Raw genomic sequence first — 23,566 nt, forward strand, 5'->3', positions numbered from 1 at the left:
GGGGGCCCCGGGGTTGGGGGGGTCCCGGGGTTGGGGGGGTCGGGGTTCAGGGGGGCCCCGGGGGGGGCCCCGGGGTTGGGGGGGTCCCGGGGTTCGGGGGGTCCCCGGGGTTCGGGGGGGCCCCGGGGGGGTCCCGGGGTTGGGGGGGTCCTGGGGGGAGTCCCAGGGTTGGGGGGGTCCCGGGGTTGGGGGGGTCCCGGGGTTCAGGGGGGCCCCGGGGGGGGTCCCGGGGTTGGGGGGGCCCCGGGGTTGGGGGGGTCCCGGGGTTCAGGGGGGGCCCCGGGGGGGGTCCCGGGGTTGGGGGGGCCCCGGGGTTGGGGGGTCCCGGGGTTCGGGGGGGCCCCGGGGGGAGCCCCGGGGTTGGGGGGGTCCCGGGGTTGGGGGGGCCCCCGGGGGGGGTCCCGGGGTTGGGGGGGCCCCGGGGTTCGGGGGGGCCCCGGGGGGGGTCCCGGGGTTGGGGGGGTCCCGGGGTTCGGGGGGGCCCCGGGGTTGGGGGCGTCCCGGGGTTGGGGGCGTCCCGGGGTTGGGGGGGCCCCGGGGTTGGGGGGGCCCGGGTTGGGGGGGGCCCGGGGGGAGCCCTGGGGTTGGGGGGGTCCCGGGGTTGGGGGGTCCCGGGGTTGGGGGGTCCCGGGTTGGGGGGGTCCCGGGGTTGGGGGGTCCCGGGGTTGGGGGGTCCCGGGTTGGGGGGGTCCCGGGGTTGGGGGGTCCCGGGGTTGGGGGGGCCCGGGTTGGGGGGGTCCCGGGGTTGGGGGGTCCCGGGGTTGGGGGGTCCCGGGCTGGGGGGGCCGTACCCCGGCGCTCCCCGGGCAGGCGGGTGGTGTTGAAGAGCCGCTCGTACTGCGCCGAGCAGGTGGGCAGCGTCCCCCGGAACAGCGCCTGCGCACCCCCACATCGCCCCGCACCCCCAAATCACCCCTGCACCCCCACATCGCCCCGCACCCCCAAATCACCCCCGCACCCCCACATCGCCCCGCACCCCCAAATCACCCCTGCACCCCCACATCGCCCCGCACCCCCAAATCACCCCCGCACCCCACATCGCCCCGCACCCCCAAATCACCCCCGCACCCCCACATCGCCCCCGCACCCCCAAATCACCCCTGCACCCCCACATCGCCCCGCACCCCCAAATCACCCCCCGCACCCCCACATCGCCCCCACACCCCCAAATCACCCCTGCACCCCCACATCGCCCCCGCACCCCCAAATCACCCCCCGCACCCCCACATCGCCCCGCACCCCCAAATCACCCCCCGCACCCCCAAATCACCCCTGCACCCCCACATCGCCCCGCACCCCCAAATCACCCCCCGCACCCCCACATCGCCCCGCACCCCCAAATCACCCCTGCACCCCCACATCGCCCCCGCACCCCCAAATCACCCCCCGCACCCCCACATCGCCCCCGCACCCCCAAATCACCCCCTGCACCCCCACATCGCCCCCGCACCCCCAAATCACCCCCTGCACCCCCCGCACCCCACATCGCCCCCGCACCCCCAAATCACCCCCCACACCCCCACATCGCCCCCGCACCCCCAAATCACCCCCTGCACCCCCACATCGCCCCCCACACCCCCAAATCACCCCCTGCACCCCCACATCGCCCCCGCACCCCCAAATCACCCCCTGCACCCCCACATCGCCCCGCACCCCCAAATCACCTCCTGCACCCCCAAATCACCCCCCGCACCCCCACATCGCCCCCTGCACCTCCAAATCACCCCCTGCACCCCCCGCACCCCCACATCGCCCCCGCACCCCCAAATCACCTCCTGCACCCCCAAATCACCCCCGCACCCCCACATCGCCCCCGCACCCCCAAATCACCCCCTGCACCCCCCGCACCCCCAAATCACCCCTCCACCCCCACATCGCCCCCCAGTCACCTCCTGCACCCCCAAATCACCCCCCGCACCCCCAAATCACCCCTGCGCCCCAAATCACCCCCCCGCACCCCAAATTGTTCCCCCAGGACACCCCCAAATCCCCCCAGGACCCCAAATCCCCCCCCGAGGACCCCAAGTTACCCCCTGGGACACCAAATTGCCCCCCCCAGCCCCCCCAAATCCCCCCCGGACCCCAAATTACCCCCCCCAGGACCCCAAATCACCCCCCCAAACCCTCCTACCCCCCCCAATTCCCCCTCAGCCCCCCCAAATCCCACCTGCGCCCCCAAATCCCCCCAGGACCCCCCGAATCCCCCCCCCCCCGGTTTCGGGGTGCTCACGGGGGCAGGTCCCCGCGGAGGAGGCGGCGCCGGAATTGCAGGAGGGCGAAGACGGCGTTGGCGGCGCGGGCGGCCTGCACCCGCGTCGGGGGGGGGCCCAGCAGGTCCTGGGGGGCACCCAGGGGTGGGGGGGGCACCCAGGGGTCAGGGGGGGCACCCAGGGGTGGGGGGGCACCCAGAGGTCAGGGGCACCCAGGGGTCAGGGGGGGCACCCAGGGGTGGGGGGGGCACCCAGGGGTCAGGGGGGGCACCCAGAGGTCAGGGGGACCCAGAGGTGGAGGGGGCACCCAGGGGTCAGGGGGGGCACCCAGGGGTCAGGGGGACCCAGGGGTGGGGGGGCACCCAGGGGTCAGGGGGGGCACCCAGGGGTGGGGGGGCACCCAGGGGTCAGGGGGACCCCAGGGGTGGGGGGGCACCCAGGGGTGGGGGGGGCACCCAGAGGTCAGGGGACCCAGAGGTGGAGGGGGCACCCAGGGGTGGGGGGGGCACCCAGGGGTCAGGGGGGGCACCCAGGGGTCAGGGGGACCCAGGGGTGGGGGGGGCACCCAGGGGTCAGGGGGGGCACCCAGGGGTGGGGGGGCACCCAGGGGTCAGGGGGGGCACCCAGGGGTCAGGGGGGGGCACCCAGAGGTCCGGGGGGCACCCAGGGGTCCGGGGGGCACCCAGGGGTCAGGGAGGGCACCCAAAGATCCACGCGGGCACCCAAAGGTGAGGGGAGGCACCCAAGTGTCCAGGGGGGGCACCCAAAGGTCCGGGGGGGCACCCAGGGGTCGGGGGGGGCACGGGGGGAGGGGCTCACCATGAGGTAGTAGTTGCTGGCGGGGGGAGGGGGCCGCGGCCCCCAGGTGCACGTGCTCCTCCCACAGGTCACTCAGCTGCGGGGGAGGGGGGCTGGGGGGACCCCAGAACCCCCCTGAACCCCCGGGGCCCCCAGGAACCCCATAGGGACCCATGGGAGTCCCAAGACCCCCCAGGACCCCCCCCCAGGGACCCTATAGGGTCCCCCCCAGAGCCCCCAGGACCCCCCCAGGTACCCCAGGGACTGCATAGGGACCCCCCAGGACCCCCAGACCCCCCAGGACCCCATAGGGACCCCATAGGGACCCCCGACCCCCCCCAGGGACCCCATAGGGACCCCATAAGGACCCCCCCAAGGGACACCCTGGGACCCCCAGACCCCCCCCGGGACCCCCCATAGGGACCCCATAGGACCCCCAACCCCCCCCAGAGACCCCATAGGGACTCCCAGACCCCCCCCAGGGACCCCCAGACCTCCCCCAGCCCCCCCCAGGGACCCCATAGAGACCCCCAGACCCCCCCAGGGACCCCGTATGGACCCCATAGGGCCCCCATACGACCCCCAGGGACCCCATATGGACCCCATAGGGCCCCCAGCCCCCCCAGGACCCCCCAGGGACCCCCAGACCCCCCCCAGGGACTCTATAGGGACCCCATAGGGCCCCCCAGACCCCCCCAGGACCCCATATGGACCCCATAGGGACCCCCAGCCCCCCCCAGGACCCCATATGGACCCCATAGGGCCCCCAGCCCCCCCGCCCCCCCCCCTCACGTAGCTGGGGAGGGCCCAGGCTCGCAGGCGCAGCCACCGCTGGAGTTGGGGTCCGGGGCCCCCCAAGAAGCTGCGGGCGAGGGCGGGCACCCGCTCCCGGCCCCCCCCGGCCCCAGCGCCTGCAGCGAGGCCACGGCCTGCGGGGGGGGGTCAGCCTGCACCCCCAAACCCCCCCGGGGACCCCCAAAACCCCCAGGCACCCCCAAAACCCCCCAGGCACCCCCAAACCCCGGGGGACCCCCAAAACCCCCCAGGCACCCCAAAACCCCCGGGGACCCCCAAACCCCCCCAGGGACCCCCAAAACCCCCCAGGCACCCCCAACCCTCCCAGGCACCCCCAAACCCCGGGGGACCCCCAAAACCCCCCAGGCACCCCAACCCCCCCAGGCACCCCCAAACGCCCCCTGCACCCACCAGGGACCCCCCAAGACCCCCATCTCCTCCCGGGACCTCCCCAAAGTCCCATTGACCCCCCCCAGGGTCCCCCAAAGTCCACAGGGACCCTCCAGACCTCCCCAAAAACCCCCGGGACCCCCCCAAGACCCCCAGGATCCCTCCAGGGACCCCCCAGAACCACTCCAAGACCCCCCAGGACCCCCCCAGATCTCCCCAAGACCCCCAGGGTCCCCCCAAGACCCTCAGGACCACCCCAGGGACCCCCAAGACCCCCAGGACTCCCCCAAAACCCCCACAGGACACCCCAAAGACTCCCAGCCCCCCCCAGGGACCCCCCAGAACCCTCCCAAGACCCACAGAGCCCCCCCAGGGACCCCCAAGACCCCCAGGGACCCCCCAAAACCCCCACAGGACACCCACAGCCCCCCCCAGGGACCCCCAAGACCCCCCAAAGACTCCCAGCCCCCCCCAGGGACCCCCAAGACCCCCCCAAAACCCCAGGGACCCCCCAAAACCCCCGCAGGACACCCCAAAGACCCCCAGCCCCCCCCCCCAAGGACCCCCCAGAACCCCCCCAAGACCCCCCCCCCCAGCCCCCCCCTCACCCGGTGGACGGTGTCGTGCAGGGGGGGGAGGGGCAGGGGAGCACCCCCTGGAAGCTGTGCAGCCCCGGCCGGCGCCCCGCGAACATCCGCACCAGCGCCTGCGCCCCCAAACCCGCCGTGAGCCCCCGAACCCAGCAGGGACCCCCCCACACCCCCCAGGACCCCCCAAACTTCACCCTGCCCCCCCAAACCCCACAGGACCCCCCCAAACCCACCATGAACCCCCAAACCCAGCAGTGACCCCCACCCCCTCCCAGGACCCCCATAGCCCCCCTGGATCCCCCCAGGACCCCCGTAGTTGCCCCCCAGAACCCCCATGGCTCCCAATAGCCCCCCCCAGTGCCCCCATAGCCCCCCCAGACCCCCCATAGCCCCCACAGGACCCCTATAACCCCCCCATAGCCCCCCAAGACCCCCCCAGGGCCCCTTTAGCCCCCCAAGACCACCCAGGCCCCCGTAGCCCCCCCCCAGGACCCCTATAACCCCCCCATAGCCCCCCCAGGACCCCTATAACCCCCCCAAGACCCCTATAACCCCCCCCATAGCCCCCCAAGACCCCCCCAGGGCCCCTTTAGCCCCCCCAAGACCACCCAGGCCCCCATAGCCCCCCCCCAGGACCCCTATAGCCCCCCATAGCCCCCTAAACCTCCCCAAGGACCCCTTAGCCCCCCCCAAGACCACCCAGGACCCCTATAGCCCCCCCATAGCCCCCCCCAGACCCCCCATAGCCCCCCCAGGACCCCTATAACCCCCCCAAGACCCCTATAACCACCCCATAGCCCCCCAAGACCCCCCCAGGGCCCCTTTAGCCCCCTCAAGACCACCCAGGCCCCCATAGCCCCCCCCCAGGACCCCTATAGACCCCCATAGCCCCCCCGCAGGACCCCTATAGCCCCCATAGCCTCCTCCAGGACCCCTACAGCCCCCCCAGGACCCCTGTAGCCTCCCCATAGCCCCCCCAGGACCCCCATAGCTCCCCCCAGACCCCTATAACCCCCCCATAGCCCCCCCAGGACCCCTATAGCCCCCCCATAGCCCCCCCAGGACCCCTATAGCCCCGCCTGGACCCCTATAACCCCCCCAGGACCCCCTCCAGGACCCCTATAGCCCCCCCAGGACCCCTATAGCCCCCCCATAGCCCCCCTAAACCTCCCCAAGGACCCCTTAGCCCCCCCCAAGACCACCCAGGACCCCTATAGCCCCCCCATAGCCCCCCCAGGACCCCTATAGCCCCCCCAGCCCCCCCCATACCATCCAGAGGCGGGGGGGGGGCCCGGGCCGCCCCAGAGCCCCCCCGGTGCCCCCCAGCAGCAGGCGCAGCCCCAGGCGCAGGATCAGGCCCAGCAGCAGCCACAGCCCCGAGGCGAAGAGCAGCAGGGCCAGGGCCCCCCGCGCCCCCCCCGGCAGCAGGGGGCTGGGGGGGCGTCAGGGCGCCCCAAAACCCCCGGAGCCCCCCCAAAACCCCCTGGGCACCCCAAAACCTCCCGGACCCCCCCCGGACCCCCCAATTCTCCCTGCGACCCCCCCGGCAGCAGGGGGCTGGGGGGGCGTCAGGGCGCCCCAAAAACCCTAGGTCCCCCATACTTTTGGGGTACCCCCTTTGATGACCCCCCAGGACCACCCCAGGCCCCCCCTACTTTTGGGGTACCCCCCTTTGATGACCCCCCCAGCCCCCCAGGACCCTCCCAGGCCCCCCAGGCCCCCCCTACTTTTGGGGTACCCCCCTTTGATGACCCCCCAGCCCCCCAGGACCCTCCCAGGCCCCCCAGGCCCCCCCTACTTTTGGGGTACCTCCCTTTGATGACCCCCCCAGCCCCCCCGGACCCTCCCAGGCCCCCCAGGCCCCCCCTACTTTTGGGGTACCCCCCTTTGATGACCCCCCCCGACCCCCAGGACCACCCCAGGCCCCCCCTACTTTTGGGGTGCCCCCCTCTGATGCCCCCCCAGCCCCCCGTACCTTTGGGGGAGCCCCCCGGCGATGGCCCCCACCACCCCCAGGGAGGGGTCCAGCCCCACGGCCTCGCAGAGCCCCAGGGACCCCCCCAGGAACAGCCACGTCCGGGGCCCCGCGGGGTGCGCCTGGGGGGGGGGGGGGGGTCAGGGGGGGACCCCAAAACCCCAACACCCCCCCCCCAGCCCCAGGGACTGGCCCAGACCCGCCTGGGTGCTCTGAACCCCCAGATCCTGCCCCCCCCCCCCCAAACCCATGGGGTGCCCCCACCCAGACACCTGGGTCCCCCCAACACCCCTGGGGCCCCCCCAAATGCTGGGACCCCCCCCCAACACCGGGGTCCCCCCAAATGCCAGGGACCTCCCCACACCTGGGTCCCCCCCAAATGCTGGGGTCCCCCCCCCAAATACCAGAGTTTCCCCCCCACAACGCCTGGGTCCCCCCCAAATGGCTGGGTCACCCCAACACCTGGGTCCCCCCACACTTGGGTCCCCCCAAATGCGGGGGTCCATCCCCCCCAACGCTTGGGTCCCCCCCAAAATGCCAGGGACCCCACCCAAATGCCGGGGTCCCCCCAAATGCCGGGGTCCCCCCCCAATGCTGGGTTTCCCCCCCAAATGCTGGGTTCCCCGCCCAGTGCCTGGGTCCCCCAACCCCTGGGTCCCCCCCAAACAGGGGGTCCCCCCCCGCCCGGGTCCCCCCAACCCCTGGGTTCCCCCCCAACCCCTGGGTCCCCCCCAAACACGGGGGTCCCCCCCGCCCGGGTCCCCCCCAACCCCTGGGTTCCCCCCAACCCCTGGGTCCCCCCCAAACACGGGGGTCCCCCCCCGCCCGGGTCCCCCCCAACCCCTGGGTCCCCCCCTCAACCCCTGGGTCCCCCCCAACCCCTGGGTCCCCCCCAAACACGGGGGTCCCCCCCGCCCGGGTCCCCCCAACCCCTGGGTCCCCCCCAACCCCTGGGTCCCCCCCAAACACGGGGGTCTCCCCCCGCCCGGGTCCCCCCAACCCCTGGGTCCCCCCCAAACAGGGGGTCCCCCCCCGCCCGGGTCCCCCCAACCCCTGGGTCCCCCCCCAACCCCTGGGTCCCCCCCAAACAGGGGGTCCCCCCCCGCCCGGGTCCCCCCCAACCCCTGGGTCCCCCCCAAACAGGGGGTCCCCCCCGCCCGGGTCCCCCGTACCCGCAGCCGCCGCAGCCGCCGCCCGGCCGAGCGCAGCAGCCCCCGCCCCAGGTGCCGCAGGGGGCCCGGGCCAGGATCGGGCCCCGCCGGCTCCCCCAGGGACGCCCCAAAAACCGCCACCGGCCCCGCCTCCGCCATCTGGGGGGGCACGGCCCGGCTGCGACCCCCCGCCCCACGGACCCCCAATACCCAACCCCACGCCCCCCCCAGCCCCACGGACCCCCAATATCCCGCCCCACGGACCCCCCCAGACCCCCAATATCCTGCCCCATGGCCCCCCCCCGCTCCACGGACCCCCACATCCCACCCCAAGGACCCCCCCCAGCCCCATGGACCCTCCCCCAGCCCCACGGCCCCCCAATACCCAACCCCACGCCCCCCCCAGCCCCACGGCCCCCCAATATCCCACCCCACGGACCCCCCCAGCCCCACGGCCCCCCAATATCCCACCCCCACGCCCCCCCCCAGCCCCACGGCCCCCCAATATCCCACCCCACGCCCCCCACCCCACCCCCCAGCCCCCCAATACCCCACCCCACGCCCCCCCAGCCCCACGGAACCCCCAAACCCGCGCCCCCCCCCAACGCCGCGGCCCCCCCACCTCTGCAGCCCCCGGCCGCCCCCCTCCCCCCCCCCGGCGTCCGAGGGATGCTCGGCCCCTCCCCCCACCCTGCACCCAACCCCGGGGGGGGAGGGGATCGATCCTCTCCCCTCCCCCCCTCCCAGCATCCCGACAGCCCTTGCGACAGTCGATATTGGGGGGGGGGCGCGGCCCCCCCCCCCTCCCCCCGTCCTCCCTCCCCCCCTCCCCCCCCTCACCTTGCAGCTTCCTCCGGATCAAACCATCCCCCTCGGCGGGGGGGGGGCCGGGGGGGACCCCCGAGTTCGGGGGGGGGCCCAGGGGTTTGGGGGGGGCCCAGAGGTTTGAGGGGGGCCCAGGGGTGCGGGTGGGGGAGGGGCCCGGGCGTCCGGGGGGTCCCCCCGAGTCTGCGGATGCTGCGGAGGAGGCGGGAGCGGCCCCTCCCCCACCCCGAGAGGTGGGGCTTGGTCGCCTGGGCCCCGCCCCCACCCCGCATCCCCCACCTGGGCTCCTCCCCCCACCCCCCCATCCCCCACCTGGGCTCCTCCCCCCACCCCCCCCATCTCCCACCTGGGCCCCTCCCCCACCCCCCCATTCCTTCCCTGGTCCCCCCCAGGGATAAGGGGGGGGCGATAATGGGGAGGGGGGTAATGGGGGACACTGGGGACACTGGGGGACACTGGGGGGACATGGGGGGACACTGGGGGGACAGTGGGGGACACTGGGGGGACACGGGGGACATGGGGGACACTGGGGGACACTGGGTGGACAGTGGGGGGACATTGGGGGGACACTGGGGGGACACTGGGGGTCAGGGACATGGGGGACACTGGGGACACTGGGGGGACATGGGAGGACATGGGAGGACACTGGGGGACACTGGGGGACACTGGGCGGACAGTGGGGGGACACGGGGGGACAATGGGGTGGCATTGGGGGTCAGGGACATGGGGGACACTGGGGACACTGGGGGGATGATGGGGGACACTGGGGGTCAGGGACATGGGGGACACTGGGGTCACTGGGGTGACACTGGGGGACAGTGGGGGGACATGGGAGGACATGGGGGACACTGGCGGACAGTGGGGGGACATGGAGGGCACTGGGGACACTGGGGACAGTGGGGGGACAGTGGGGGGACAGGGGGTGACACTGGGGACATTGGGGGTCAGGGACATGGGTGGCACTGGGGACACTGGGGGACAGTGGGGTGACACTGGGGGCATTGGGGGTCAGGGACATGGGTGACACTGGGGACACTGGGGGACACTGGGGGACAGTGGGGTGGCACTGGGGACACTGGGGGACAGTGGGGGACAGTGGGGGACAGGGACATGGGTGACACTGGGGGGACAGTGGGGTGACACTGGGGACACTGGGGACACAGTGGGGAGGACACCGGGGGATCGGGGACATCGGGGTGACCTTGGGGGTGGGGGCAGCGGGGGACAATGGGGGACACGGGGGTGACAGCGGGGTCACGGGGGTGACACTGGGGTGACACTGGGGTGACACAGGGGTGACACGGGGGTGACACGGGGGTGACACTGGGGTCGGGGACACGGGGGGGGTCACCGGTGACACCGAGGCCCTGCCCCTCCCCCCCCCATCCCCCGCACCGGCGCTGTGACCTTTGACACCGGTACAGGGGTTGGGAGAGGGCGGGGGAGGGGAGCGGGGGGAGGGGAGACCCCCCCCAAAACCGGGACCCCCGCCCCTCCCCCACCCTCGGGTCCCCTGGGGGCGGGGGGAGGGGGAGGGGCTGAGGGGGGTCCCACGGGGGGGGGGTGGGGGGATGGGGGTCCCCTGGGGGGGTCAGTGGGGGTCCCGGGGGGGGGGAGGGTTTTGGGGGTCCTCGGGGGGGGAGGGGTCAATGGGGGGGTCCTGGGGGGGGGCTGGGGGGGTCCCTTGGGGGGGAGGGGTGGGGGTCAATGGGGGTCTCCCGGGGGGGGGGAGGGTTGGGGGCGATGGGGGGGGCTCTGGGGGTCCCCTGGGGGGGGGAGGGGTCAATGGGGGTCCCCTGGGGGGGGATGGGGGGCTGTGAGGGTCCCTTGGGGTCCCCTGAGGGGGGGCGGGGGGGGGCTATGGGGGGTGGGGGTCAATGGGGGTGCCGGGGGCGGTGGGGGGCTGTGGGGGTGCCCTGGGGGGAGGGGGGGGGCTCTGGGGGTCCCCGGGGGGGGCTCTGGGGGTCCCGGCGCTCTGGGTCCCTCTCACCTGGGTCCCTCCGGGTGCTGCCCCCCCCCCGCCCCCGCCCGGGCGCTTTTAAGGCCTCGGGGTCCCCCCTCCCCCCCCCCGCCCCTCCCCCGCTTCCTGCCGGGGGGCCCCGGCCCGCACAAACAGGAAGGGGCGGGGGGGGGGCGGGGGGGGCCGGGACCCAGCGTTCCCAGGGCCCCCACCCCCACCCCGACCCCACCCTGCCCCGCCCCGCCCCCACGGGGACCCCACGGCACCCACGGGGGGGCACCCACCCCCCCCCCCCGGCACCCACACGTCCGGGCGGGTCCCGGTTCCCACGGAGGGGGGGGGCAACGGCAGCAGGAAGCGACACAGCCCAGTATAACCCAGTACCGCCCAGTACAGCCTGGTCCTGAGCACCCCAGCCCAGTAGAAACCAGTCCAGCCCAGTAGAGACCAGTCCAGCCCAGTGGAGACCAGCCCAGTGCAGCACAGCCTCCAGTCTAGCCCAGTTCAGCCCAGTAGAAACCAGTCCAGCCCAGTAGAGACCAGCCCAGTGCAGCACAGCCTCCAGTCTAGCCCAGTTCAGCCCAGTAGAAACCAGTCCAGCCCAGTAGAAACCAGTCCAGTGCAGTACAGCCTCCAGTCTAGCCCAGTTCAGCCCAGTAGAAACCAGTCCAGCCCAGTAGAAACCAGCCCAGTGCAGCACAGCCTCCAGTCTAGCCCAGTTCAGCCCAGTAGAAACCAGTCCAGCCCAGTAGAAACCAGTCCAGTGCAGCACAGCCTCCAGTCTAGCCCAGTTCAGCCCAGTAGAAACCAGTCCAGCCCAGTAGAAACCAGTCCAGTGCAGCACAGCCTCCAGTCTAGTCCAGTTCAGCCCAGTAGAAACCAGTCCAGCCCAGTAGAAACCAGTCCAGTGCAGCACAGCCTCCAGTCTAGCCCAGTTCAGCCCAGTACAAATCAGTCCAGCCCAGTAGAAACCAGTCCAGTGCAGTACAGCCTCCAGTCTAGCCCAGTTCAGCCCAGTAGAAACCAGTCCAGCCCAGTAGAAACCAGTCCAGTGCAGTACAGCCTCCAGTCTAGCCCAGTTCAGCCCAGTACAAATCAGTCCAGCCCAGTATAGACCCAGTCAGGTGCAGCACAGCCCCCAGTCTAGCCCAGTATATCCCAGTATACCCCAGTCCAGCCCAGCATAACTCTGTTCATGCCAGTATAACCCAATCCAGCCCAGTATAAACCAGTTCAGCGCAGTATAGGCCCAGTCCGGTGCAGCATGGCTCCCAGTCTAGCCCAGTATATCCCAGTATATCCCAGTCCAGGTCAGTATAGCTCTGTTCACCCCAGTATGAACCAGTCCAGCGCAGTACAGGCCCAGTCCAGTGCAGCATGGCCCCCAGTCTAGCCCAGTATATCCCAGTATATCCCAGTCCAGGTCAGTATAGCTCTCTTCACTCCAGTATGAACCAGTCCAGCTCAGTACAGGCCCAGTCCAGTGCAGCATGGCCCCCAGTCTAGCCCAGTATATCCCAGTATATCCCAGTCCAGGTCAGTATAGCTCTCTTCACTCCAGTATGAACCAGTCCAGCTCAGTATAGGCCCAGTCCAGTGCAGCATGGCCCCCAGTCTAGCCCAGTATATCCCAGTATATCCCAGTCCAGGTCAGTATAACTCTGTTCACCCCAGTGTGAACCAGTCCATCCCAGTATAACCCAGTCCAGCCCAGTATACCCCAGTCCAGCCCAGTATAACTCTGTTTACCCCAGTATAACCCAGTCCATCCCAGTATAACCCAGTCCAGCACAGTATATGCCAGTATACCCCAGTCGAGGCCAGTATAGCTCTGTTCACCCCAATATAACCCAGTCCAGCCCAGTATATCCCACTATACCCCAGTCCAGGCCAGTATAACTGTTCACCCCAGTATAACCCAGTCCAGCCCAGTATAAACCAGTCCAGCCCAGTACAGGCCCAGTCCGGTACAGTCCGGCCCCCAATACACCCCAGTATATCCCAGTACCCCCCCCAGCCCCCCCCCCCTCACTTTGGGCCGAAAAACTCTCTTTTCGGGCAAGGGAACTTTCTCCCGCAGCAACGTGGCGGGCGGCAGCCAATGGGCGCGCGGCGCGAGCCGCCCCCACGTGGGCCCGGCGGCTTCTGATTGGTCGGGAGGGCGCGCGGGGCGGGGCGGGGCCGGGCGCGCGGGGGCCTCGAGACCCCCCGGGTCGGGCCAGGACGGGGCGAGGTGGGAAAATGGCGGCGGGGGGGGGGCAGGGGGGTCCCGGGGGGCTTTGGGGGGTCCTGGGGGGTCCTAGAGGGTCCTGGGGGGGTCCCGGGGGTCCTGGGGGGGTCCTGGGGGGCCTTGGGGGGTCCTGGGGGGGTCCTAGAGGGTCCTGGGGGGTCCTGGGGGGTCCTGGGGGGGTCCTAGAGGGTCCTGGGTGGGTTTGGGGGGTCCTGGGAGGGTCCTAGAGGGTCCCGGCGGGGTTTGGGGGGTCCTGGGGGGCCTTGGGGGGTCCTGGAGGGGTTTGGGGGGTCCTGGGGGGGTCCTAGAGGGTCCCGGCGGGGTTTGGGGGGTCCTGGGGGGGTCCTAGAGGGTCCTGGGGGGGTCCTAGACGGGTTTGGGGGGGCTTGGGGGGTCCTAGAGGGTCCTGGGGGGTCTTGGGGGGCCTTGGGGAGTCCTGGGGGAGTTTGGGGGGGCTTGGGGGGGTCCTAGAGGATCCTGGGGGTTCCTGGGAGGGGTTGGGGGGTTCCAGGGGGGTTCCTGGGGGGGTTTGGGGGCTCCTAGAGGGTCCTGGGGGGTCCTGGGGGGGCTTGGGGGGTCCTAGAGGGTTCTGGGGGGGCTTGGGGGGTCCTAGAGGTCCTGGGGGGTCCTGGGGGGGCTTGGGGGGTCCTAGAGGGTCCTGGGGGGGTTTGGGGGGTCCCGGGGGGTCCTAGAGGGTCCTGAGGGGTCCTGGGGGGATTATGGTGGTTCTGGGGGGGGGTTAGGGGGTCCTGGGGGGGGTCCTAGGAAGGGTAGGGGGGTCCTTGGGGGGTCCTGGGGGATCCTAGGGGGGTGCAGGATGTCCTGGGGGGGTCCCGGGGGGGTTATGGTGGTCCTGGGGGGGGTTGGGGTGTCCTGGGGGGTCCTGGGGGTCCTAGAGGAGTTAGGGGGGTCCTGGGGGGCTTTGAGGGGTCCTAGGGGGGGTTGGGGGGGTCCTGGAGGGGTTTGAGGGAAGTTTTGGGGGGGTCCTGGGGGAGTTTGGGGGGGGGGTCTGGGGGGTCCTTGAGGGGTTTGAGGGGGGTCCTAGGTGGGTCCTGGGGGGGGGGGTCTGGGGGGTTTTGGGGGGTCCTAGGTGGGTCCTGGGGGGGTCTGGGGGGTTTTGGGGGGTCCTTGAAGGGTTTGGGGGGGATCCTGGGGGTGTCTGGGGGGTCCTGGAAGAGTTTGGGGGGTTTTGGGGGGTCCTGGGGGCAGTTGAAGGGCCCGGGGGGGGCAATTGGGGGCCTGAGGGGGGAATTGGGGGTCCTGGGAGGCAGCTGGGGGGGTGGGGGGGCATTTTGGGACCATTTTGAGTTGATTTGGGGGCGTTTTGGGGCTGTACCGGGCCCATTTTGGGGCATTTTGGGGCATCTTCGGGTGTGGGGCAGTTCGGAGGCGTTTTGGGTTGATTTGGGGGCGTTTTGGGCCATTTCGGGTTGGTTTGGGGGCATTTGGGGTCGGCTCAGGGCCGTTCGGATCAGTTTTGGGGTGTCTTGGGTCAGTTTTGGGGCCCTTTAGGACCATTTTTGGCCATTTAAGGTCAGATTTGGGGTGTTTGGGGGCATTTTGGGGCACTTCGGGCCCATTTTGGGTTGGTTTTGGGGTGTCTGGGGTCAGTTTTGGGGCATTTTTGGGCTGTTTTGGGGCATTTACAGTCAGGTTTGGGGCATTTTGGGCCACTTAAGGTCAGTTTTGGGGTGTTTTGGGCCATTTGGGGTCAGTTTTGGGGTGTTTTGGGGTGTTTTGGGCCATTTTGGGTCAGTTTTGGGGCACTTTGGGACCATTTTGGGACATTCCTGGTTGTTTTGGGGGCAGTTTGGGGCATTTTGGGGCTGTTTTGGGCCATTTAGAGTCAGGCTTGGGGCATTTTGGGCCATTTAAGGCCAGTTTTGGGCCATTTTGGGTCAGTTTTGGGGTGTTTTGGGCTATTTTGGGCCATTTTGGGGCACTTTGGGCCTATTTTGGGCCATCTCTCATTGTTTTGGGGGCACTTTGGGCTATTTCGGGTTGGTTATGGGCCACCTAAGGTCAGTTTTGGGGCATTTTGGGGCTGTTTTGGGCCATTTAGAGTCAGGCTTGGGGCATTTTGGGCCATTTAAGGCCAGTTTTGGGCCATTTTGGGTCAGTTTTGGGGTGTTTTGGGCCATTTTGGGTCAGGTTTGGGGCACTTTGGGCCTATTTTGGGCCATCTCTGGTTGTTTTGGGGGCACTTTGGGCTATTTCGGGTTGGTTATGGGCCACCTAAGGTCAGTTTTGGGGCATTTTGGGGCTGTTTTGGGCCATTTAGAGTCAGTTTTGGGGCATTTTAGGCCATTTGGGGTCAGTTTTGGGGTGTTTTGGACCATTTGGGGTCAGTTTTGGGGCACTTTGGGACCATTTTGGGCTATTTCGGGTTGGTTATGGGCCACTTAAGGTCAGGTTTGGGGCGTTTGGGGTCATTTTTGGGGCATTTGGTGTCAGTTTTGGGGTGTTTTGGGCCATTTTGGGTCAGTTTTGGGGCACTTTGGGCCCATTTTGGGCCATCTCTCGTTGTTTTGGGGGCACTTTGGGCTATTTCGGGTTGGTTATGGGCCACCTAAGGTCAGTTTTGGGGCATTTTGGGGCTGTTTTGGGCCATTTAGAGTCAGGCTTGGGGCATTTTGGGCCATTTAAGGCCAGTTTTGGGCCATTTTGGGTCAGTTTTGGGGTGTTTTGGGCCATTTTGGGTCAGTTTTGGGGCACTTTGGGATCATTTTGGGCTATTTTGGGTTGGTTATGGGCCACCTAAGGTCAGTTTTGGGGCATTTTGGGGCTGTTTTGGGCCATTTAGAGTCAGGCTTGGGGTATTTTAGGCCATTTAAGGCCAGTTTTGGGCCATTTTGGGTCAGTTTTGGGGTGTTTTGGGCCATTTTGGGGCACTTTGGGCCCATTTTGGGCCATCTCTCGTTGTTTTGGGGGCACTTTGGGCTATTTCGGGTTGGTTATGGGCCACCTAAGGTCAGTTTTGGGGCATTTTGGGGCTGTTTTGGGCCATTTAGAGTCAGGCTTGGGGCATTTTGGGCCATTTAAGGCCAGTTTTGGGCCATTTTGGGTCAGTTTTGGGGTGTTTTGGGCCATTTTGGGTCAGTTTTGGGGCACTTTGGGCCTATTTTGGGCCATCTCTGGTTGTTTTGGGGGCACTTTGGGCTATTTCGGGTTGGTTATGGGCCACCTAAGGTCAGTTTTGGGGCATTTTGGGGCTGTTTTGGGCCATTTAGAGTCAGGCTTGGGGCATTTTGGGCCATTTAAGGCCAGTTTTGGGCCATTTTGGGTCAGTTTTGGGGTGTTTTGGGCCATTTTGGGTCAGTTTTGGGGCACTTTGGGCCCATTTTGGGCTATTTCGGGTTGGTTATGGGCCACTTAAGGTCAGGTTTGGGGCGTTTGGGGTCATTTTTGGGGCATTTGGTGTCAGTTTTGGGGTGTTTTGGGCCATTTGGGGTCAGTTTTGGGGCACTTTGGGCCTATTTTGGGCCATCTCTGGTTGTTTTGGGGGCACTTTGGGCTATTTCGGGTTGGTTATGGGCCACCTAAGGTCAGTTTTGGGGCATTTTGGGGCTGTTTTGGGCCATTTAGAGTCAGGCTTGGGGCATTTTAGGCCATTTAAGGCCAGTTTTGGGCCATTTTGGGTCAGTTTTGGGGTGTTTTGGGCCATTTTGGGGCACTTTGGGCCCATTTTGGGCCATCTCTAGTTGTTTTGGGGGCACTTTGGGCTATTTCGGGTTGGTTATGGGCCACCTAAGGTCAGTTTTGGGGCATTTTGGGGCTGTTTTGGGCCATTTAGAGTCAGGCTTGGGGCATTTTGGGCCATTTAAGGCCAGTTTTGGGCCATTTTGGGTCAGTTTTGGGGTGTTTTGGGCCATTTTGGGTCAGTTTTGGGGCACTTTGGGATCATTTTGGGCTATTTTGGGTTGGTTATGGGCCACCTAAGGTCAGTTTTGGGGCATTTTGGGGCTGTTTTGGGCCATTTAGAGTCAGGCTTGGGGTATTTTAGGCCATTTAAGGCCAGTTTTGGGCCATTTTGGGTCAGTTTTGGGGTGTTTTGGGCCATTTTGGGGCACTTTGGGCCCATTTTGGGCCATCTCTAGTTGTTTTGGGGGCACTTTGGGCTATTTCGGGTTGGTTATGGGCCACCTAAGGTCAGTTTTGGGGCATTTTGGGGCTGTTTTGGGCCATTTAGAGTCAGGCTTGGGGCATTTTGGGCCATTTAAGGCCAGTTTTGGGCCATTTTGGGTCAGTTTTGGGGTGTTTTGGGCCATTTTGGGTCAGTTTTGGGGCACTTTGGGATCATTTTGGGCTATTTCGGGTTGGTTATGGGCCACTTAAGGTCAGGTTTGGGGCGTTTGGGGTCATTTTTGGGGCATTTGGTGTCAGTTTTGGGGTGTTTTGGGCCATTTGGGGTCAGTTTTGGGGCACTTTGGGCCTATTTTGGGCCATCTCTCATTGTTTTGGGGGCACTTTGGGCTATTTCGGGTTGGTTATGGGCCACCTAAGGTCAGTTTTGGGGCATTTTGGGGCTGTTTTGGGCCATTTAGAGTCAGGCTTGGGGTATTTTAGGCCATTTAAGGCCAGTTTTGGGCCATTTTGGGTCAGTTTTGGGGTGTTTTGGGCCATTTTGGGGCACTTTGGGCCCATTTTGGGCCATCTCTAGTTGTTTTGGGGGCACTTTGGGCTATTTCGGGTTGGTTATGGGCCACCTAAGGTCAGTTTTGGGGCATTTTGGGGCTGTTTTGGGCCATTTAGAGTCAGGCTTGGGGCATTTTGGGCCATTTAAGGCCAGTTTTGGGCCATTTTGGGTCAGTTTTGGGGTGTTTTGGGCCATTTTGGGTCAGTTTTGGGGCACTTTGGGCCCATTTTGGGCTATTTCGGGTTGGTTATGGGCCACTTAAGGTCAGGTTTGGGGCGTTTGGGGTCATTTTTGGGGCATTTGGTGTCAGTTTTGGGGTGTTTTGGGCCATTTGGGGTCAGTTTTGGGGCACTTTGGGCCCCTTTTGGGCTATTTCAGGTTGGTTATGGGCCACTTACAGTCAGGTTTGGGGCATTTTGGGCCATTTCTAGTCATTTTTGGGGCATTTGGGGTCATTTTTGGGGCGTTTGGGGTCCGCTCACCCCCTCTGTCCCCCCCCCAGGATGCTGCGGGGGGGGTGGCTGTGGCTGGCGGCGCTGTGGCTGGCGGGGGGCTCCCCCCCCCCGAGGGGGGGCCTCGCCGGGACCTGGGGGGGGCCTCCCACGACCACGCCGACGGCTTCGCCTACGACCACGAGGCCTTTCTGGGGCCGGAGGAGGCCCGGACCTTCGACCAGCTCTCGCCCGAGGAGAGCCAGCGCCGCCTTGGGTAGGGGGGCTCGGGGGGACCCCGGCGTCCAGGGGGCCTGGGGGGACCCAGGCATCTGGGGGGGACCCAGGACCCCCAATATCCCCTGACCCGGGCATCGGGGGGGCACCCAGGGACCCCAATATCCCCTGATCCCAGCGTCCAGGGGGGACCCAGGACCCCCAATATCCCCTGACCCCAGCATCTGGGGGGCTCAGGGAGACCCAGGGGACCCCATATCCCCTGATCTGGGCTTCGGGGGGGCACCCAGGACCCCCAGGACCCCCAATATCCCCTGATCCCAGCGTCCAGGGGGGACCCAGGACCCCCAATATCCCCTGACCCCAGCATCTGGGGGGCTCAGGGGGGACCCCGGCGTCCGGGGGGCTTGGGGGGACCCAGGGGACCCAATATCCCCTGACCCAGGCATCTGGGGGGCACCCAGGACCCCCAGGACCCCCAATATCCCCTGATCCCGGCGTCCAGGGGGGACCCAGGACCCCCAATATCCCCTGATCCCAGCATCTGGGGGGCTCAGGGGGGACCCAGGGGTCTGGGGGGCACCCAGGGACCCCCAATTCCCCCCACCTGCCAGATCCAGGCCCCCGGGGGGCACCCAGGGACCCAGGACCCCCAAAACCCCCCACCCAGGCATCCGGACCCCCCCCAGACCCAAACCTCCCCTGATGCAGCCCAACCACAGGAGCCAATAGAGGGGTGCTGGGGGGTCCCCCCAGACCCCAAATGTCCCCCCCACCCCCTGTGACCCCCCCCAACTCCCCCCAGGGGCAGAGGGGGGGTTTGGGGGGGCTTGGGGGTGTTTTGGGGGGCACTGGGGGGGGCCTTAGGGGTGTTTGGGGGGTTTTGGGGGAGGTTGGGGTGTTTGGGGGGGGGTGGGAGGGGTTGGGAGGCGTTTTGAGGGGGTTTGGGGGGGTTTAGGGGGGCTTGAAGGTGGTTTTGGGGTGTTTGGGGGGGCTTTGGGGGGTTTTGGGGGGTTGGGAGGGGTTTTGAGGTGGTTTGGGGGGGTTGGGGGGGCTTGAAGGTGGTTTTGGAGGGTTGGGGTGTTTGGGGGGACATTGTGGGGGTTTTGGGGGGGTTGGGAGGGGTTTTGAGATGGTTTGGGGGGCTTTGGGGGGGCTTGAAGGTGTTTTGGGGGGGTTGGAGGGTTTGGGGGGAGATTGAGAGGGGTTTGGTGGGGCGTTGGGGAGTTTGGGGGGGCGTTGGGGGGGTTTTGGGGGCCTTGGAGGGGTTGGGGGGGGATTGAGGAGTTTGGGGGGGCATTGGGTGGTTTGGGGGGGATTAGGAGCTTTTGGGGGGCATTGGGGGAGTTTGGGGGGCCTTGGAGGGGTTTGGGGGGGCATGGGGGGGGTTTGGGGGGGCCTTGGAGGGGCATGGGGGGGATTAGGAGCTTTTGGGGCGTTTGGGGGGGCATTGGGGGGGTTTGGGGGGGATTAGGAGCTTTTGGGGTGGTTGGGGGGGCATTGGGGGGGTTTGGGGGGGATTAGGAGCTTTTGGGGTGTTTGGGGGGGCATTGGGGTGTTTGGGGGGGATTAGGAGCTCTTGGGGGGTTTGGGGGGGCATTGGGGGGGTTTGGGGGGGACGAGGAGCTCTTGGGGGGTTTGGGGGGGCATTGGGGGGGTGGGGCAGGTCTGGGGGCCCCCTGACCCCCCTCCCCCAGGCTGCTGGTGGGGCTGATCGACGGGGACGGGGACGGGGCGGTGTCGGCGGGGGAGCTGCGGGGCTGGATCGAGCGGACGCAGCGGCGGGCGCGGGAGCAGAGCCTGCGGCGGGGCTGGCAGCGCTACGACCGCGACGGCGACGGCGTCGTGACATGGGACGAGTATCGGCGGGAGGCCTACGGACCCCCCGGTGAGGGGGGGGCCTTGGGGGGGGTTTGGGGGTCTCCCCGACACCTGGGTGCCTTGGGGGGGGGGTTATGGGGGTCTCCCCGACACCTGGGTGCCTTGGGGGGGGGTTATGGGGGTCTCCCCGACACCTGGGTGCCTTGGGGGGGGGTTATGGGGGTCTCCCCGACACCTGGGTGCCTTGGGGGGGGGTTTGGGGATCCTCCAGACACCTGGGTCCCTTGAGGGGGGTTTTAGGGGTCCCCCAGATGCCTGGGTCCCTTGGGGGGGGGGGTTGGGGATCCCCCAGACGCCTGGGTCCCTTGAGGGGGGTTTTAGGGGTCCCCCAGATGCCTGGGTCCCTTGGGGGGGGGGGTTGGGGATCCCCCAGACGCCTGGGTCCCTTGGGGGGGGGGGGTTGGGGGTCCCTCAGATGCCTGGGTCCCTTGAGGGGGGTTTTAGGGGTCCCCCAGATGCCTGGGTCCCTTGGGGGGGGGGGGGGGTTGGGGATCCCCCAGACGCCTGGGTCCCTTGGGGGGGTTTGGGGGTCCCCCAGACGCCTGGGTCCCTTGGGTGGGGGGGTTTGGGGATCCCCCAGACGCCTGGGTCCCTTGGGTGGGGGTTTTGGGGATCCCCCAGACGCCTGGATCCCTTGGGGGGGTTTGGGGGTCCCCCAGACGCCTGGGTCCCTTGGGTGGGGGGGTTTGGGGGTCCCCCAGACGCCTACACTCCCCCCCTGACCCCCCCTCCCCCCCCAGAGGATGACTTTGGGGGGACGCAGCACCCCGAGACCTACCGGCGGCTGCTGGCGCGGGACGAGCGGCGGTTCCGGGCGGCCGACGGGGACGGGGACGGCGGCGCCGACGGCGCCGAATTCGCCGCCTTCCTCCACCCCGAGGACTTCGAGCACATGAGGGCCCTGGTGGTGACGGTCAGGGGGACCCTGGGGGGGGGGCCGGGGTCCCCCCGAGGGGGATGGGCAGGGGCTCATGCACCCCCCCCTCTTTCCCAGGAGACGATGGAGGACATGGACAAGGACGGGGACGGCTTCATCCAGGAGGACGAGTACATCGGTGAGCCCCGGCCTAACGAGCTGTGACCTTGAGCTCGGGGTCCCTAATTAGCCTTGACCTTGAACTCCTGGGTCCCTAATTAGCCTCGGCCCTGAACCCCGGGGTCCCCCAACACCAGGGTCCCTTTTTTGGGGGGGTGGGCTATGACCTGGATGCTTGGGTCCTTAATTAGCCCCAATCCTGAACTCCTGGGTCCTTAATTAGCCTTAACCTTGAACTCCTGGGTCCTTAATTAACCTCAACCCTGAAGCCTGGGGCCCCCCAACACTGGGGTCCCTTTTTGGGGGGGGACACATCTGGGTCCCCAATTGACCTTGACTCTGAACTTGGGGGTCCCTAATTAGCCCAAACCCCGGACACCGGGGTCCCTAATTAGCCTTGACCCTGAACTCCAGGGTCCCTAATTAGCCCCAATCCTGGACACCTGGGTCCCTAATTAGCCCCAATCCTGGACACCTGGGTCCTTAATTAGCCCCAATCCTGAACTCCAGGGTCCCTAATTAGCCCCAATTCTGGATGCCTGGGTCCCTAATTAGCCTTAACCTTGAACTCCTGGGTCCCCCACCACTGGGGTCCCTTTTTGGGGGGGGGACACCTGGGTCCCCCATTGACCCTGATCCTGAACTTGGGGGTCCCTAATTAGCCCCAATCCCAGACGCCCGAGTCCCTAATTAGCCTTGACCTTGAATTCTGGGGTCCCTAATTAGCCTCGACCCCAAACCCCAGGGCCCCCCAACACCCAGGTCCCTTTTTTGGGGGGGCTGGGGGACCACCCAGACACCTGGGTCCCTTTTGGGGGGGTGGGGGACCACCTGGGTCCCTAATTACCCTTAACCCTGAACTGGGGGGGGGGGGGGGTCCCCGTACTCCCGGGGTGCCCTGACGGGGTGTCCCCCCCCTCCCCCGCAGCGGAGCTGTACACGGGCGCCCCGGGGGTCCCGGAGCCCGCCTGGGTGGGGGAGGAGCGGGCGCAGTTCGGGCGGGCGCGGGACCGGGACGGGGACGGGCGGCTGGACCCGGGGGAGGTGGGGCACTGGCTGCGCCCCCCCAGCCCCGACTGGGCGGGGGTGGAGGCCGCCCACCTCCTGCACCACTCCGACCGCGACAAGGTGAGCCCCTCCCCCCCCCCCCCCCCCTCCTTGGGTGGCCCCTCCCCGGGGTGGGGGAGGGGAGAGCCCGCACCCATGGGTGCCTTTAGGTGGGGGAGGGGGGGGAGGCTGGGTGCCCCTCGAGGTGGGGGGCGATGGGTGGGAGCACGCGGACCCCTGGGGTGGGGGAGGGGAACCCCTGGGACCCCCCCCAGGGTGGGGGAGGGGAGAGCCCGCACCCATGGGTGCCTTTAGGTGGGGGAGGGGGGGGAGGCTGGGTGCCCCCCGAGGTGGGGGGCGATGGGTGGGAGCACGCGGACCCCTGGGGTGGGGGAGGGGAACCCCTGGGACCCCCCCAGGGTGGGGGAGGGGAGAGCCCGCACCCATGGGTTCCCTTCAGGTGGGGGAGGGGGGGGAGGCTGGGTGCCCCCCGAGGTGGGGGGCGATGGGTGGGAGCACGCGGACGCCTGGGGTGGGGGAGGGGAACCCCTGGGACCCCCCCAGGGTGGGGAGGGGAACCCCTGGGTCTCCCCCTGGGTCTCCCCCTGGGGTGGGGGAGGGGGGAGCCCGCACCCATGGGTGCCTTTAGGTGGGGGAGGGGGGAGAGGCTGGGTACCCTGGGGGGAGGGGTGGGAGCACCCAGACCCCTGGGGTGGGGGGAGGGGAACCCCTGGAGTGGGGGAGGGGACAGCCCGCACCCATGGGTCCCCTGGGGGGGGGGGGGAGGGTCTGTGCCCCCTCGCCCCCGTGACCCGCCCCTCCCCCCAGGACGGTCAGCTGACCAAGGCCGAGATCCTGGGCAACTGGCAGATGTTCGTGGGTAGCCAGGCCACCAACTACGGGCAGGACCTGGAGCGGCCCCACGACGAGCTCTGACCCCCCCGGGACCCCCCCGGACACCGGGGACCCCCCCCGTGGTGGGGGAGGGACAGCCAAGGGACACTGGGGGGGGGGGGGGGCACCATCCGTGCAGGGAATAAAGATCTGGGGTACCCCCCCCCCCCCCAAACCCTGCCTCAGCAGTGATGGGACCCCCCCCCCCGGGGACATTGGGGACCCCTAAATGACAACAGGGGTCCCCGCGGGGACACCAGGGACCCCCTAGGTGACTTGGGGACCCCCCAGTGATGTTGGGGACCCCCAGATGACAATAGGGGACCCCGCAGGGGACATCGGGGACCCCCAGTGACAATAAAGACCCCCCTGGGGACCCCCTCAGTGACATTAAGGACCCCCCAGGGACACTGGGGACCCCCGGGGACATCGGGGACCCCCGAGGGACCCCTGGATGACATCGGGGGATGCCATGGGGAC

At 68.3% G+C, this 23,566-nt stretch overlaps 1 protein-coding gene across 1 annotated transcript; it reads left to right on the forward strand.

Moving 5' to 3' along the window:
- The first annotated feature begins 17,621 nt into the window (after nucleotides 1-17,621).
- Nucleotides 17,622-23,256, forward strand: LOC142077217 (reticulocalbin-3-like). The gene is made up of 7 exons (XM_075139364.1): nucleotides 17,622-17,635; nucleotides 17,939-18,268; nucleotides 19,926-20,116; nucleotides 20,850-21,022; nucleotides 21,104-21,164; nucleotides 22,074-22,273; nucleotides 23,021-23,256. The coding sequence occupies exons 1-7, from the start codon at nucleotides 17,622-17,624 to the stop codon at nucleotides 23,126-23,128; spliced, it is 1,077 nt and encodes a 358-aa protein (XP_074995465.1). The 3' UTR covers nucleotides 23,129-23,256.
- The last annotated feature ends 310 nt before the right edge of the window (nucleotides 23,257-23,566 follow it).

The sequence above is a fragment of the Calonectris borealis genome, unplaced genomic scaffold (genome assembly GCF_964195595.1).
Source record: "Calonectris borealis unplaced genomic scaffold, bCalBor7.hap1.2 HAP1_SCAFFOLD_179, whole genome shotgun sequence".
Classification (NCBI taxonomy): domain Eukaryota; kingdom Metazoa; phylum Chordata; class Aves; order Procellariiformes; family Procellariidae; genus Calonectris; species Calonectris borealis.

Coding starts and splice junctions, on each gene's coding strand:
- LOC142077217 (XM_075139364.1), top strand. Junction 21,023..21,103: donor TGAGGGCCCTGGTGGTGACG/GTCAGGGGGACC, acceptor CCTCTTTCCCAG/GAGACGATGGAGGACATGGA. Junction 21,165..22,073: donor CCAGGAGGACGAGTACATCG/GTGAGCCCCGGC, acceptor CCTCCCCCGCAG/CGGAGCTGTACACGGGCGCC.